Source organism: Myotis brandtii, unplaced genomic scaffold (assembly GCF_000412655.1).
Source record: "Myotis brandtii unplaced genomic scaffold, ASM41265v1 scaffold520, whole genome shotgun sequence".
In the NCBI taxonomy this organism is placed as follows: Eukaryota; Metazoa; Chordata; class Mammalia; order Chiroptera; family Vespertilionidae; genus Myotis; species Myotis brandtii.
The window spans coordinates 867123-881536 of NW_005369827.1; the positions used below are offsets into that span (position 1 = coordinate 867123).

General features: G+C 38.1%; 1 protein-coding gene across 2 annotated transcripts in view; it reads right to left on the bottom strand.

Annotated features, from left to right (window-relative positions):
• Positions 1–14414, bottom strand: part of UGDH (UDP-glucose 6-dehydrogenase) — a 24117-nt gene that overhangs the window by 1473 nt on the left and 8230 nt on the right. For both annotated transcript variants that reach the window (XM_005877445.2, XM_014548678.1), the window contains exons 3-11: positions 11264–11365; positions 8971–9171; positions 8662–8859; positions 8051–8198; positions 5197–5291; positions 3355–3485; positions 2604–2737; positions 1992–2083; positions 1770–1880 (exon numbers count right to left, since the gene is read on the bottom strand). In XM_005877445.2, coding sequence (XP_005877507.1) covers positions 1770–1880; positions 1992–2083; positions 2604–2737; positions 3355–3485; positions 5197–5291; positions 8051–8198; positions 8662–8859; positions 8971–9171; positions 11264–11365 — 1212 coding nt within the window. The remainder of the gene's footprint in view (positions 1–1769; positions 1881–1991; positions 2084–2603; positions 2738–3354; positions 3486–5196; positions 5292–8050; positions 8199–8661; positions 8860–8970; positions 9172–11263; positions 11366–14414) is intronic.

A 14414-nucleotide genomic window follows, 5' to 3' on the forward strand; every position in this document is an offset into this window, starting at 1 on the left:
GGGGGGCGTGCAGGAGGCAGCTGATCGATAAGTCTCTCTTATCATTGATGTTTCTGTTTCTCTCTCCCTCTCCCTTCCTCTCTGAAATCAATAAAAATATATTTAAAAATAAGTAAATAAAATGCTTACTAGGAAAAGTTAACTTATAAGAACTAAAACTCATTTGAAATATATACCCTTTACACATCTTCTCCCTTACGTGAGTTCAACAGGAATGAGAGAAAGTCTGTCTATGCCTTGCAAATAATCTTTAAAAAATAACACTGCTGCCCTAACCGGTTTGGCTCAGTGGGTTTGGCTCAGTGGATAGAGCGTCGGCCTGCGGACTCAAGGGTCCCAGGTTCGATTCCAGTCAAGGGCATGTACCTTGGTTGCAGGCACATCCCCAGTGGAGAGTGTGCAGGAGGCAGCTGATCAATGTTTCTCTCTCATCGATGTTTCTAAATCTCTATCCCTCTCCCTTCCTCTCTGTAAAAAATCAATAAAATATATTAAAAAAAAAAATAACACTGCTGAGTTCAGTAAGGACTGGGAAGTCATGTTGTTACTCGGTAAGGAGGGGTGGGAGAGAAGAATCCCAAGGTCCTTGATGAAATGTTAACAGATGAGGCTGCCATCTGATTCTTGCTGCAAGTGAATCTCTCATGAATGAGAAACGAACACAATTCTAAATAAGAAAGAGCTTCAACAATTCGGTGAAGGTTAAGAGAACCAGATCTGATATTTTAACAGATGAGGCCTTCTCAGCACCCAGCCAGCTCTGAACTCTGTCCGCTTCCACTCTGCTAGGGGCCTATGCTGACAGCAATCCCCTGGCACATTTCTTTACCGCCCACCCCCCCAACCTGGCCTCCCGCCCCCTATACACTGCTGTGAGGAAACGGAAAGTGGCTCCTTCTTACTAATCTTAGGACGCCTGGTAGAACTGAAATCAATGCAACATATGAACGTTCTGTTCTGGGCAGAGGTTTCTGTCAGCTCTCTAAGCATTCCACAGTTAAGTGACAAACTGAAGAAGCAGAGGGCCAGGACCACTGAAGCTCCCTCGTCTCCTTCAGACCTCTCAGCACTAGGACAGTTTCAGAATTCAGAAGGCATAGGATCCTATACCAACACGTGGCAACTACACTGCATTCTGCGGTTTTCCAGTCATTTGTGTAGGAATGAAAGACCTGGCCTCTGAGGAGTCAGTGTGCTGCAGACAGTTTAGCAAAGCAGCCTTGCAGTTACAGGAAAATTTTTTTTTATATCTTTTCATGATTTTTATGATACAAGGTCAGGCAGGGCATATTTTGTCCCTATATGATAGGCAACTAATAACTTTATCTAGCTACTATGTAAGGAAGACCAAGACTGAATGACCTTTAGATCACACATTTTTTTAAAATATATTTTTATTGATTTCAGAGAGGAAGAGAAAGGAAGAGAGAGATAGAAGCATCAATGATGAGAGAGAATCATTGATTGACTGCCTCCTGCACGCCCCCCACTGGGGATTGAGCCCGAAACCTGGGATGTGCCCTTGACTGGAATTGAACTGGGAACCCTCCAGTCCTCAGGCTGATGCTCTATCCATTGAGCCAAACCGGCTAAGGCTAGATCATAAATTTAAGGAGGGAATAGAATAGTTACAAAAATCCCATAGAGATTTCCCGGAGAACTGCCCTAGAGTCATGTTATTGTAAATGAGAAAATATTAAAATACTAAAATGCAACATCATTGGAAAGCAAATGGCCAAACAACATAACACCATCTAGGCCATGATTACCTGGAAGCCAATGGTTTGCAGTTCATGGTGGAGCCCATCCAGGACACGTCGTCCGTCGAAGATGAAGGCTGGCTTCAGCATTTTTTTGTGAATACGTTCATAATCTAATTCCTATAGAGACAACCAAAGGAGCAGTTAGAATACACGCATGAGCACATATTCAACCCCAACTGGTACTAGAACACCTCTAAAATTTTCCCCAATGCCATTTCGCCACCTCACCTTAAACATGTCCCACTCGGTGCAAATAACAACAGCATGGGCACCATCACACGCTTCATATGGATCCTTAGAAATGGTCACAAGTTGGGACACTATAACAACAAAAAAATTGGCAATAGGAAAGGAGTTATTTGAAACTGTGCATTTTAACACTAGGATTGCAGGAGGAGTTGAGGGCCTGAAAGAAATGGAATGGTCCGGTGGAAGTGTGTGAGGGGAATGAGGTGGCCAAGAAGCACCCCAGGGGTGCCCCAGAAGCATCTGCTTGGAGCCTCTGGGGCTTTTTAGAATATGTAGGAAAAATCACTGATTTTTAGAGAGAGTGTAAGGGAGGAGGGAGGGGAGAGGGAGGGAGGAAGGGAGAGGGAGAGGGAGAGATAGAGATATAGAGATAGAGACATTGACGTGAGAGAGACACATCAAATGCTTCCTGCAGGAGCCCCAACCAGGGATGGGGATCAAACCTGCAACCAAGGAACACACCCTTGATCAGGAATAGAACCTGCTCTAACCACTTAGTAAACTGGCCAGGGCCTAAGGGTTTCATTAGAGAAATGATGGTGAAACAGGCCAACCAATACTCAAAGTGATTCATGATACTCAAAGCCTTACCTTGATCATCCTCTGAAACTCCTGGATGAGACAGATCCACCACTATTTGTTCCCTTGGCACTTTCGGGTCATATATATGGAGGTGTGCACCTTCGTCCATCAGATATTTGCTAATATATATACTAGAAGATTCTCTGATGAAAAAAACCCAGTGTTGTTAAGCTTTTAAATGGCATATATTCTAATACCTTAGGCATTTAATATACAGGGCGGGGCAAAAGTTTATAATTGTGAATACAAGAAACGGAGTTTATTCTTATATTTTTTCCTTTTTAATGAATTTATTGGGGTGACAACTGGTTAATAAAATTATACGTGTTTCAAGTGCACAATTCTACAACACATTACTGTACACTGTACTCTGTGTTTACCACCCCAAGTCAAGTCTTCGTCTATCATTTACCCCCCCAAACTGTCATGCACGTCTCTCCACTGCCTTTCCCTCTGGCAATTACCACACTGTTGTCTGTGCCCATGAGTTGTTTTTTCTGTTTTACTCAATTCCCCTACCCCCCATATAATATTTATTAATTATTGTATTATTTTCCATATGAACAACTTTAAACCTACTTTTGCCCACTCTGTACAGGTAAGATTCTATATCTCGTGAAGATATGGATGTTCACTTTATTTTTATTCTTTATACTATGTACATACAGGTGTTTTACACACTCATCCACCAGTCAAACACCAGGATAAGATAAGGAGTTAACACTCTCAAAGGGATTGAAATGGTTTAAAGAACTAATACCTTGTATCACCAGTGTCCTTTTTGAATGCAAACCCCAAAATAGCTATCTTCTTATCAGTCACTGTATTAAACAGACCATCTATAATCCGGGAAGCAAACCTCCTCCTCTGGTAGTCATTTATATCTATAACCTGAAATTACATGTACAATTTTGCAACGATTAAAGAGGTACCGGTTGTGCCATACACTGCTTAGTTTTATGATGCATACTATTGTATGAATCCAAGGCTTATAAATCAACAGGAGACAAAGATTAGCCAACCACTTTAGTATCTACAGATTAAAAAAACAAAAACCCCCTCCCCGCTCCTTAAAGCCATACTAAAATTTGTATTTTTCATTTGGCTTATCTTTCCATGCATCAGGCTGGGATGGATGTAAAGATGGAGAACACAGCATTTGAGGTCTAGCTATGAGAGGCCAGCCTAAATAAGCACATAGAAGCAGTGTTCTCCCTAGCTAACTTCTCCAAACCCTGTGGAAGCAGGGCTGTAAGCAATCAAATCTCAAAGTACTTCCTCATATGCTTACTCCCACCCCTCCCCACAATTGAGTGTGAATAGAAAGTGGACAGAGGACTGTTAAACATTGTACAGAGTTACAGCTGCCTCTGGATGAACTATAACACCATGAACATTTGGCAGTTTTTAACTAAATGTTATGGGTCAAAGTCTCTGATCACCTAATTGTTTCTCTCCTAAAAGTTTATAAACAAGACTTCATGTTGGTGACCAAATGAATGTAAGGAAAGAGACTACTTTTCTGTGTGTGTGGGGGGGGTTTTTTGGGGAGGAGGTTTTTTTAAGGCTCTAAGCTTCAAGGAGCTGTATCCTGAGAATGGGAAATGAGCCCACAGTGTTGGAAAAGCAAGCCTTTATCTGCATTTGCCCCCCAATGGACAGTAAGATAAAGCTATCGTGTGGAATTCAGTATACATTTCCATTTTTTAAAATGTGTATTTCCTTACATTCCTACCCATTGCTGAAATCTGAAAAACTACAAACTTGGGGGGAAAAATATTTGGGAAAGGTACATATACTGGCTGGTATCTTGGATAAATTACTTAACATCTGTAAGTTTCAATTTCCTTATTACAAATGAAGGATACTATTAGGACTAATAGTATAAATGAGAACTAAGCAAAGCACTTAAAAAAGAGAGTCTGGCCCGGCTGGTGTGGCTCAGTGGTTGAGCGTTGACCTATGAATTATGAGGTCACAGGTTCAATTCCTGGTCAGAGCACATGCCTGGTGTTGCAAGCTAGATCCCCAGTGTGGGGTGTGCAGGAGGCAGCTGATCAATGGTTCTCGCTCATCATTAATGTTTCTCTCTCTCTCTCCCTCTCCCTTCCTCTCTAAAATAAATTTAAAAATACATATATTTTTTTTTTTAAAAAAGAGAGAATCTGGCACAGAGTAAGGACTCAATAAATGTTAACTCTATTTCCAATTTGAAAAGGTCTCTAATTTTAGCTCAAAGGGACAAGACAAATATCAGCCTATGCATACCACATGAAATCATTATAATACAGGTCCTTCCTTTATTTTGATTTTATGTATTTAATGATAAATAATTACAATTTAGAGTAAGTTCTTGCTTTACTCTAGGAGCAAATTTAGTTATAAAATTAGAAGAAATACTCCTTTATCAGAAACTTCTATCACAGTTGATTAGCAAGAGACAAAAACACCGAAACCCAGTAAATAAACCTAAAATTTAAAAATTGAATATAATAATAGTTGAGTTCCTGGAATAAATAAATCCTATCAAAAACATTTCACAAAAAGTGACATTTTTAATTAGAAGTTAATCATAAAAGTTGTTGACTATAAAGATCAATACCTGTTGCCAATAATGAGCTACTTCAGGCAGATTCAGAGCCTCACAAAGATAAACCAAATTCAGAACATCCTTTTGAAAGCAGCTCCCACCAAAACCTAAAGAAAGAAAAAAGAAAATGACAATATTTTCATTCAGGATACCACAAAACTGAATCGTGACAAATTTGTCATACTAAATCAGAGGGCCTATGCTGGGATTTTAAATACTAAAATTGTAATACTGGAAAATCAGTGGGTTTACAAATTGTGTGAAATTTGCTGGCAACTAATCAATTCTATAAATAAACCCCAAATAATTTTCTAGCTGAAGTTTTATTATTTTCATATTTTCTATTTTTTTTCTCAGTCGTCTAACTGCCCCACATATCTAACTTTAGCACAGACAGAGCTGGCAAACTTTGATGAGCCAGTAGCAAATATTTAAATCTTTGTAGGCCATACAGTCTCTGGCACAACTTTCTTTTGTTGTTAATCCTCACCCGACAATATTATTTCCATTGATTTTTAGAGAGAATGGAAGGAAGAGGGAGAGACAGAGAGAGAGAAATATCAAAGTGAGAGACATATGGGTTGGTTGCCTCCTGCACATTCCATTGAACAGGAATGAAACTCGTGACTCTTCAGTCCGCAGGCTGATGCTCTAACCACTGAGAAGTACCACCAGCGCTCTGGCACAACTCTTCAACTCTGCCTTTGTAGCTCAGAAACAATCATAGACTATATGTAATAAAATGGTTGGGGCTATGTTCCAATAAAACTTTATTTACAAAAATAAACTGGGCAGGATTTGGCCTGAAGGCCATATTTTGCCCACCCCTATTCTAGTGCAATGCCGTATACAGTGAGGGATGGCATGAGCTCTGGAGTCAGAAACACCTAGCCACTCAGTAGCTGTATGACTTTGAGCAAGTTGCAAAATGTCCCTGAACCTCAATTACCTCTATAAAGAAAATACCAGCACCTTTCTTACAGGTTGTAAGGATTAATAATGAGATATATAAAGTGCTGGTTCTGAAGTTGGTGCACAATATGGCTTCAGTAAATTGTAGTTATTTTTATTAAATGGTAGCTAGAAGAAAAATATCAAAAAGATACAAAAAGCCAGGGAAACCAGTATTGGAAAATGGCATAAGGTCCCGGAAATACAAGAAAGGCTGCCCTATGGACCAATGTGTAAAAGGCTCTGTTTACGCCCTGGCCAGTGGGGCTACAGGTAGTGGGTTCAATTCCCAGTCAAGGGCACATACCTGGTTGCAGGTTTGATCCCCGGCCCTCGTGCAGAAGGCAGCTGGTCAATGTGTCTTTCTCACATCGATCTTTCTCTCTCCCACCCCCATCCCCTCTCTCCCTCTCCCTTCCATTCTCTCTAAAAATCATTGGAAAAAATATCCTCAGTGAGGATTACAAAAAAAAAATTTTTTAAAGAGGCTCTGTTTACTTTTACATCAACCTTATTTACTTATATCCAAAAATACAATCAAATCAGTTCTCATTTTACTTGGTAGTTATGTTCTACAGATTGCTGAATTAGCAAATACTGTAGCACTGCTCCTAGATGAAATACAGGGTTAGGTTCCTATGAGCTTCTGGTCACATTTTCATCAACCAATCAATCAATAATCTTGTTTTACGTGTTTCTGTTTAGAGACACCTTATTTAATACATATGATTGATTCATTAACATTGAACTCACAGCCATCAGCACTATCACGCATGCAGGAATGAAGCTTAACCACATGTATTTTCTCCTGGATGCATTTTAAACAGTGAAACCATAACCGAAAAGCACAAAAATGCAAAACCCTTGGAACTTAATAAACCACAAAAACAGTGCATGTTTGTAGTATGAAAGCTGAAACAGGAAGGCAAGAGCACTGCCTTATTCAGCTCTAGCTGGGAATGTATGTCAGGTGACTCAAATTTTTTGCTCCTCTGTTCATTTCTGCAAATAACCACAAAGCACCCCGAGGATTGATTAGGAGGTTAGAAATAAACTGTAGTGAGTAAGCTAACTCACAAATATGGAATCTGGAAATAATGAAGATCAAAGCCAGATTTCTAAAAGTATATTTGTAAGAAGAGCAAATGATAGCAAATTTTTGCTACTTGCTTTGGATATTACTTGAGGTTTTTTTTTATGTGGCCTCCCAAACTTACTCTTCTTAAATGTTCTTACTAAATACTAATTTATTCCTTCTAAGACACTGAAGTATGTTTATCCTACTAATCGGTCAATAATTATTAAACCACATAAGTAACTGTTACCTCACTTAAAAAGTCCCTCATAGCCCTGGCTGGTTTGGCTCAGTGGATAGTGTTGGCCTGCAGACTGAAGGGTCCTGGGTTTGATTCCAGTCAAGGGCACATGCCTGGGTTGTGGGCTCGATCCCCAGCAAGGGGTGTGCTGGAGGCAGCTGATCAATGATTCTCTCTCATCATCAATGTTTCTATCTCTCTCTCCCTTCCTCTTTGAAATCAATAAAAATACTTTATTAAAAAAAAAATTCCTGATAGGCTGAAGGCTACATGTATAATGGAATGATTATTTTAAGGGCATTAAGTTAAAGACTTCCTTAGATGTATTTTTTTTAAAGTAGATTTTTATTGATTTCAGAGAGGGAGAGGGAGAGAGAGAAACACCAATGATGAGAATCCTCAATCGGCTGCCTCCTGCACGCCCTCTACTGGGGATTGAGCCAGCAACCCAGGCATGTGCCCTGACTTGGAATCAAACCGTGACCTCCTGGTTCATAGGTCGACGCTCAACCCTGAGCCACACCAGCTGGGCGAGACTTCCTTAAATTTAGAGACCCAGCTAAATGAACCCACTTTATGTACTGAAATTTTCAGCTTACCAACACTGGCTTTCAGAAACTTATTTCCAATTCTCTGGTCCATTCCAATGGCTGTTGCCACCTCTTCTACATCTGCTCCTGTTGCTTCGCAGAGGGCACTTATAGAGTTAATGCTGCTGATTCTCTGGGCAAGAAAAGCATTTGCTGCCTTAAAAAATAAAAAAAGGAAAACTATGATAAGCTAAAATAGCAATTTTATACATCTGGATTATATTTCATTGTGTTGATGCAAATTACTGAGGGAGATATAAAAGTTACTGATGGGCTCAATTTGAGGAGTCAATAGATAGGTTGGTAAGGGAAAATGTCTTAATTAGAAAAAGAAGATGATTGTGAAAGAGGGTAAAAGAAGGGAATGACTTTAAAAAATACTTTTATTCTACCCTCCATTTTCTTCAATTTTATTAAAATTATAGAATTTTCCAGAATATTTTATATAAGGGGGAATATTTAATCCCCCTTGTGAAAATTATTTCATAATGTATAGGCATATTATCTTCAAAAGGATACCTTTTGTTAATATTAAGAAAGTAGCTGTGTAACCTAACAGTTTATAAGAGAAATAAATCCTTGGCCTTAAATTAATGGAGAGTTGAATGCTATGTACCAACCAGTTTGGAAAGTTCTGAAGACCAAGTGTTAGTGGTGAGGATCTTTTCTTTTGGAACCCAGTGCTGATACACAGCGCACAGTGCCTGCACAGCTCTCTGGCCCTCTGGGGTTTCATCCCCTCCAATCAGTACTCTGTCTGGGTTCTTTAGGTCCTTGATGGCCGTTCCTTCTGCCAAGAACTCAGGGTTGGACAGAACCTAGAATCCCAATGCAAAGGAAGTTTTAAGCTAGAGTTCACTGTGAACAAATTTAAGACATCAATATTTACATATGAAAAACCAGATTCTAATGCTTCCTCTTTTTTATACCTGTAGATTCAAGTTGGGTTTTGTGTTTGCATCAAATATTTGACGAATACTTTCTGCTGCCCTCACAGGAACCGTGCTTTTCTCGGTCACAATTTTGTACCCATGTGAGTTTTGTACAATGCGTCTAGCACAGGCTTCAATGTACTTCAGATCTGCTGCACGGCCCTTCCCCATTCCGAAGGTTTTTGTTGGAGTGTTCACCTGGTGAAAGTATCCGGGATTAAGAACAGATTATCTGTGAGATACTCAGCGATTTCAAGATAGGCCGTGGACCATCAATTAGCTAGTCAAGTGGGAAGTTACCTGTCAATAGTAGCCCTGATTTTAATCCTCATTCGCTCCTCAAAAACAATACATTTTATAAATATAATCACCAGAAGGAATAGCTTGAAGCTTCTGGAGAATTCATTTAATAAATTTCTGTTGAGAACTACCATAAATGTGTCAGACACCAAGCCAGGCAAGTTCCAAGCTAAAAAAAGTGCTAGAGCTATAAAGATGAATGAAACAGTTCTTATCTTAAAGGACTTCACAATCTGAAATGAAATGTAAATTTTCTCTTCTTTCCTCTCTTCATTGTATGTAATATATTATCATGGTCTTTAAATTCCTTTCTTACTATCCTTCTTTATAGACCAATATCAATAGCTTTTAAAAATGTTTACAGTATCATTCACAAATACCTTCTTGGCACATTAAAGCTAAGAATGATTTAGCATTTTCAGCATACACAATACTACGTAGACAAAGACTATCAAACAGAAAGAAAAATAAATCCTGAGCCCAGAGTCTAGGCATTTAGTTTTGGCTTAGCTCTATTACATAACCTTGGGGAAGTGTGGCTGCCTTTGCCTCAATGACCTATTCAGGATAATACACTCTTTAAAATCTAACACATGAGTTTTATAACACTCTGATAAAAATGAAAGTACAAGAAGAAGAAAAAACTGGAAGTACACTGAAAATTATAAAATTCTATACAGGAATAATTTCTGAACCAGTAGGAAGAAGTGCCAATTTTCTTCTCTTAGACAAGCTTATAACCTAATGGGGGACTAAATAAAGAAATCAAGCCAAAATAAATAAAAATTTGAGGATTGAGTTGAGGAGTGAAAAGCAGGAAGAAAAACTTGTTTATATGTATTTTTGATATTTATTTTATATATTTAAATGCCATTTAACAAAAATCAACCAAAAAAATGAGTTCACGTGTCACCTCTGACACGCGTGTCATAGGTTCGCCATCACTGGATAAGGCAGAACATGCCAGAGATGGGAGATGATCAGATGGTTTTCCGCCTGCAAGCTTAAGTAGAGGATGGGTAGGTGAGTCATAGAAGCTGCACCAATTGCTCTGAAGTAATTAAAATGGCCAAAAAGGGAGAGAGATTGGCTTCATTACCACTTTTTTTCTGGAGTTCACATACCTTCACAGTACTGCTTCTGTCTCACCAGTCAGAAAACACCCTTTTTTTAACTTATAGTCATTAACAATATGCTTAGAGGGTAGATGGACCTCATGACATTTCTTCCCTTTAAAGAAGAAATGTCAAAACTCATGGGACCCAGTCAAAACTCACGCCACTGGCTTCACCTTTATTCTGTAAGGCCCTAACGGTCTTGAGTACTATAACATCCTAGCTCAGACACCAATTGGTGATAACTATACCCACACACACAGAATATGTGAGTAGATGGTTACCAGGACAGCAAGAAATAAGTTACCTTGGTTCAAGTACTGGATTATCAGAGTTTACTCCCAAGTATTGAATCTATTATTTTTTTTAATTACAAAGGTGCAATAGTTTAGCCGTTCTATGAGCTGAAGGTGTCTGTAGGCTAGCCTGACAACCTAACCAACAGATGCCAAGTTCCAAATTAATTTAAAATGAGTTTTGGAACATAATTCATCTAGATAGGAGATGCCTGTAAGTTTACAAGCAAACTTCACCTGATTCTCTTTACCTCACCTCCACCAACCAGACAGGGGAAAATGATGAAATAAAATACTATCACCATATGTGCTCACACATTACCAGCACTTCCTAATTCTAGATCTCAAACTAGAACTTTCTCTGAATTTATTTGTTCAATGATCTAATGACATATTTGACCAAATGATTATAGGGTTTGACAAGGTTTTGGACAAAGTCAGTGACAACCAAAATTCAACTGGATAATGCTATCCTAAGCAATGCTGTGGCTTACTACAATGCATTTACCACTAAAATAAAATGAAACGTCTGTACAGACAAGAATACATTAAAAACACACAGCAAAGGAAAATACTTACAGAAATAAATACAAGATCGGCTTCTTTAATGGCATCATCAATATTGGTAGAAAAAAATAGATTTTTTCCTCGACAGGCTTCTACCACTTCTTTTAGTCCTGGCTAAAAAGAAAAAAAGAAAAGGAGCTGTACATACTATTTACCAGTTATATGAGATAACTTAAGAGTATAGAATTACATGTGTTAAAGAAAGAGAAGTTTATATTGTAAGTTAAAGGTCTAGACTCGCTCTCAAATAACACCTGTGTACAAAAATCAAAGATCATACACCAAAGGCCATAAAGTGTACATTATTTAACATTATTCAGTAAAGCAAATTAAACCTCCCACAATTAAAGCAGCAGCTTATTTTAATGCTTTGTCATTGTTTACCATGTGCCAGATTATTTCATAAGAGTTAATAGTTAACTCTGAGTATCAAGACAATTATCAGGAAATTCAATGTCTTCTGTGAGTTCAAGCAAACATTTGATTTCATGTTAACATTATGAATATAATATAGGTTTTTACCCCCAAGAATTTAGGCCATACAACTGGTTGTGAAAGTCACTATTTACACATACATTAATATATTTTTTTCTAAGTCATACTGTAAGAAACACTTCTAATGAGAATTGTTACTTTTCTCATAGTTTAACAGGAGATATAGTAATGTTAAGAATATTAAGCTGTGCTGCACCACCTAACAAGTATTCCTGCCCCTCCCCCCCAAAAAAAATCAGAACTAAATCTGATCAGACCAGTCCAATAAGCAAAATCCAGACTGAAAATTTCTACAGGATAAACAACTTGGTTTCTTCAATAAATAAACTAAAGAGAAAAACCGAGAGAGAAAGAGAGGTTAAAATATTGTGGTCTTGAAAGACACTTAGGTGACACGAATCTGTTGGGATGTCTGGATCTTACTTGCACCCTGATTCAAATAAACTATGGGAGGAAGAACATGTATAAGAATTCTTGATATTGAGGAAACCAAGATGGCGGCATAGGTAAACACGGGAGTTTGCTGCCTCGAACAACCACTTCAAAAATACAACTAAAAGACGGAACGGACATCATCCAGAACCACAGGAAGGCTGGCTGAGTGGAAGTTCTACAACTAGGAGGAAAGAGAAAAGCATACCGAAGGGTGATGGTATGGGGATTCATTACCCTATTCTCTCTGCTTTGAATACATTTGAAATTTTCCATAATAAAAAAGAAAAGAAAAAAAAAGACCTAAACCACTGACGTTTACTTTTCTTGGCGGAGAGGTTCAAACAATGCCCACAATATTATGGATGTTTATAAAACTATCTGTGTATATAGCAAAGTAAAAAGCCACTTCAGGGCTTCAGGTTTAGAGTTATATCCAGAAGCAATTTATTTTTCTTCATGGTTCGGAGGCTTTTGAACATAAGCAATTAGAGGAAGTATTAAATGTAAATTCAATTTCCATTAGTTTGACTAAAATATATACTAGGACCAGCAAAATACATGAACCACTAGAACCATGAATATAGTGTAATCAATCATAGTAATGTTTCCTTGGTTATTTTGACTAGATTCTGGAAAATCAGACTAAAAGGTTATGGGATTTTGCAGAGGAATTTAATTCAGTCCTATGTATAATCCCCTAATACTGTATTTAAATTAACTTAAAATTAGGGCAATGCAGAATTTCTTTAATATGTTTTTTTTAATTGACTTTAGAGAGAGAGAGGAAGGCAGAACATGCACTCAGGGATGGGAGGGGGAGAAAGAGAGAGAGAGAGAGAGAGAGAGAGAGAGAGAGAGGAAGAGGAAAAGAGAGAGAGAGTGAGAGAGAATGGATTAGTTGCCTCTGGTACACACCCAGACTGAGGACTGAACCTGCAACTGGGTATGTGCCCTGACCGGGAATCAAACCACCGACCTTTCAGTGCACAGGATGATGCTCAACCAATTGAGCCACATGGGCCAGGGCTTTTTGTTTGTTTATTTGTTAATCCTCACGCAAGAATATTTTTACATTGATTTTTCAGACAGAGTAGAAGGAAGGAGGAGAGACAGAGAGAAAGAAGCATCGATGTGAGAGGAGAGACACATCGATTGGTTGCCTCCTGACTGGGGCCGGGAATTGAGTAAGCAACCGAGGTATGTGACCTTGACCAGAATCGAACCTGCGCCCCTTCTGTCTACGGACCGATGTTCTACCCACTAAGCCAAACCAGCTAAGGCAATGCAGAATTTATACTAAGCTTCAATAAGACCTCAAAATTAACAATTACATTACTCTGCTAAAACCAATGAGATATTTGTAGATCTTCAGAAGTGATGCAGAAGCAATTAATAATATAGGTTCTACCTCTTATTAGAGTCATTATGTAATTATCATAATTAGTAATTAGAATTTATATAATACTTTTTATGAAAAAAACTCAAATCCTTTCACAGGGTAAAATTATCTTTAATTTTACTCAGAAAAAGAAAAGCAAATTATTCATTTTGTTTTTTAAAAAGTAGTTATTGCCCTAGCCGGTTTGGCTCAGTGGATAGTGCGTCAGCCTGCGGACTCAAGGGTCCCAGGTTCGATTCTGGTAAGGGCATGTACCTTGGTTGTGGGCACATCTCCAGTAGGGGGGTGTGCAGGAGGCAGCTGGTCAATGATTCTCTCATCATTGATGTTTCTATCTCTCTCTCTCCTTCTCCCTTCCTCTCTGAAATCAATAAAAATAAAAAGTAGTTATTATCTTTATCAAATTACAGAATCAATAAAACATTAAATTTAAAAAGTAGTTATTAAATTATTTTGATGAACAATGTTAACGAAAAAGGCAGACTATTCAATAAATATGGTAACACAAAACAGAATGTTTTAATTGCTAAATATTAACAGTATCTACCACATTATTTTCTGAGTAAAAACTTAAGTAACTTAGTACTACATTTTACATTAGAAATCATTACTATTTCTCATGGAATACAAAATGACTACTTGTTTATTAATATAGTTTTGACCCATAAAATATAAGCCTTTAAGATTAGAAAGAACCACAGTAAACTTAAACTCCTGGGCTTTAAGTATATTTCGTTGGGTTTTCATTGTGGCCTGATAAGTCTTTTTTTGAGAGAGAGAGAGAGAGAGAGAGAGAGAGAGAGAGAGAGAGAGAGAGAAAGAGAGAGAGAAAGA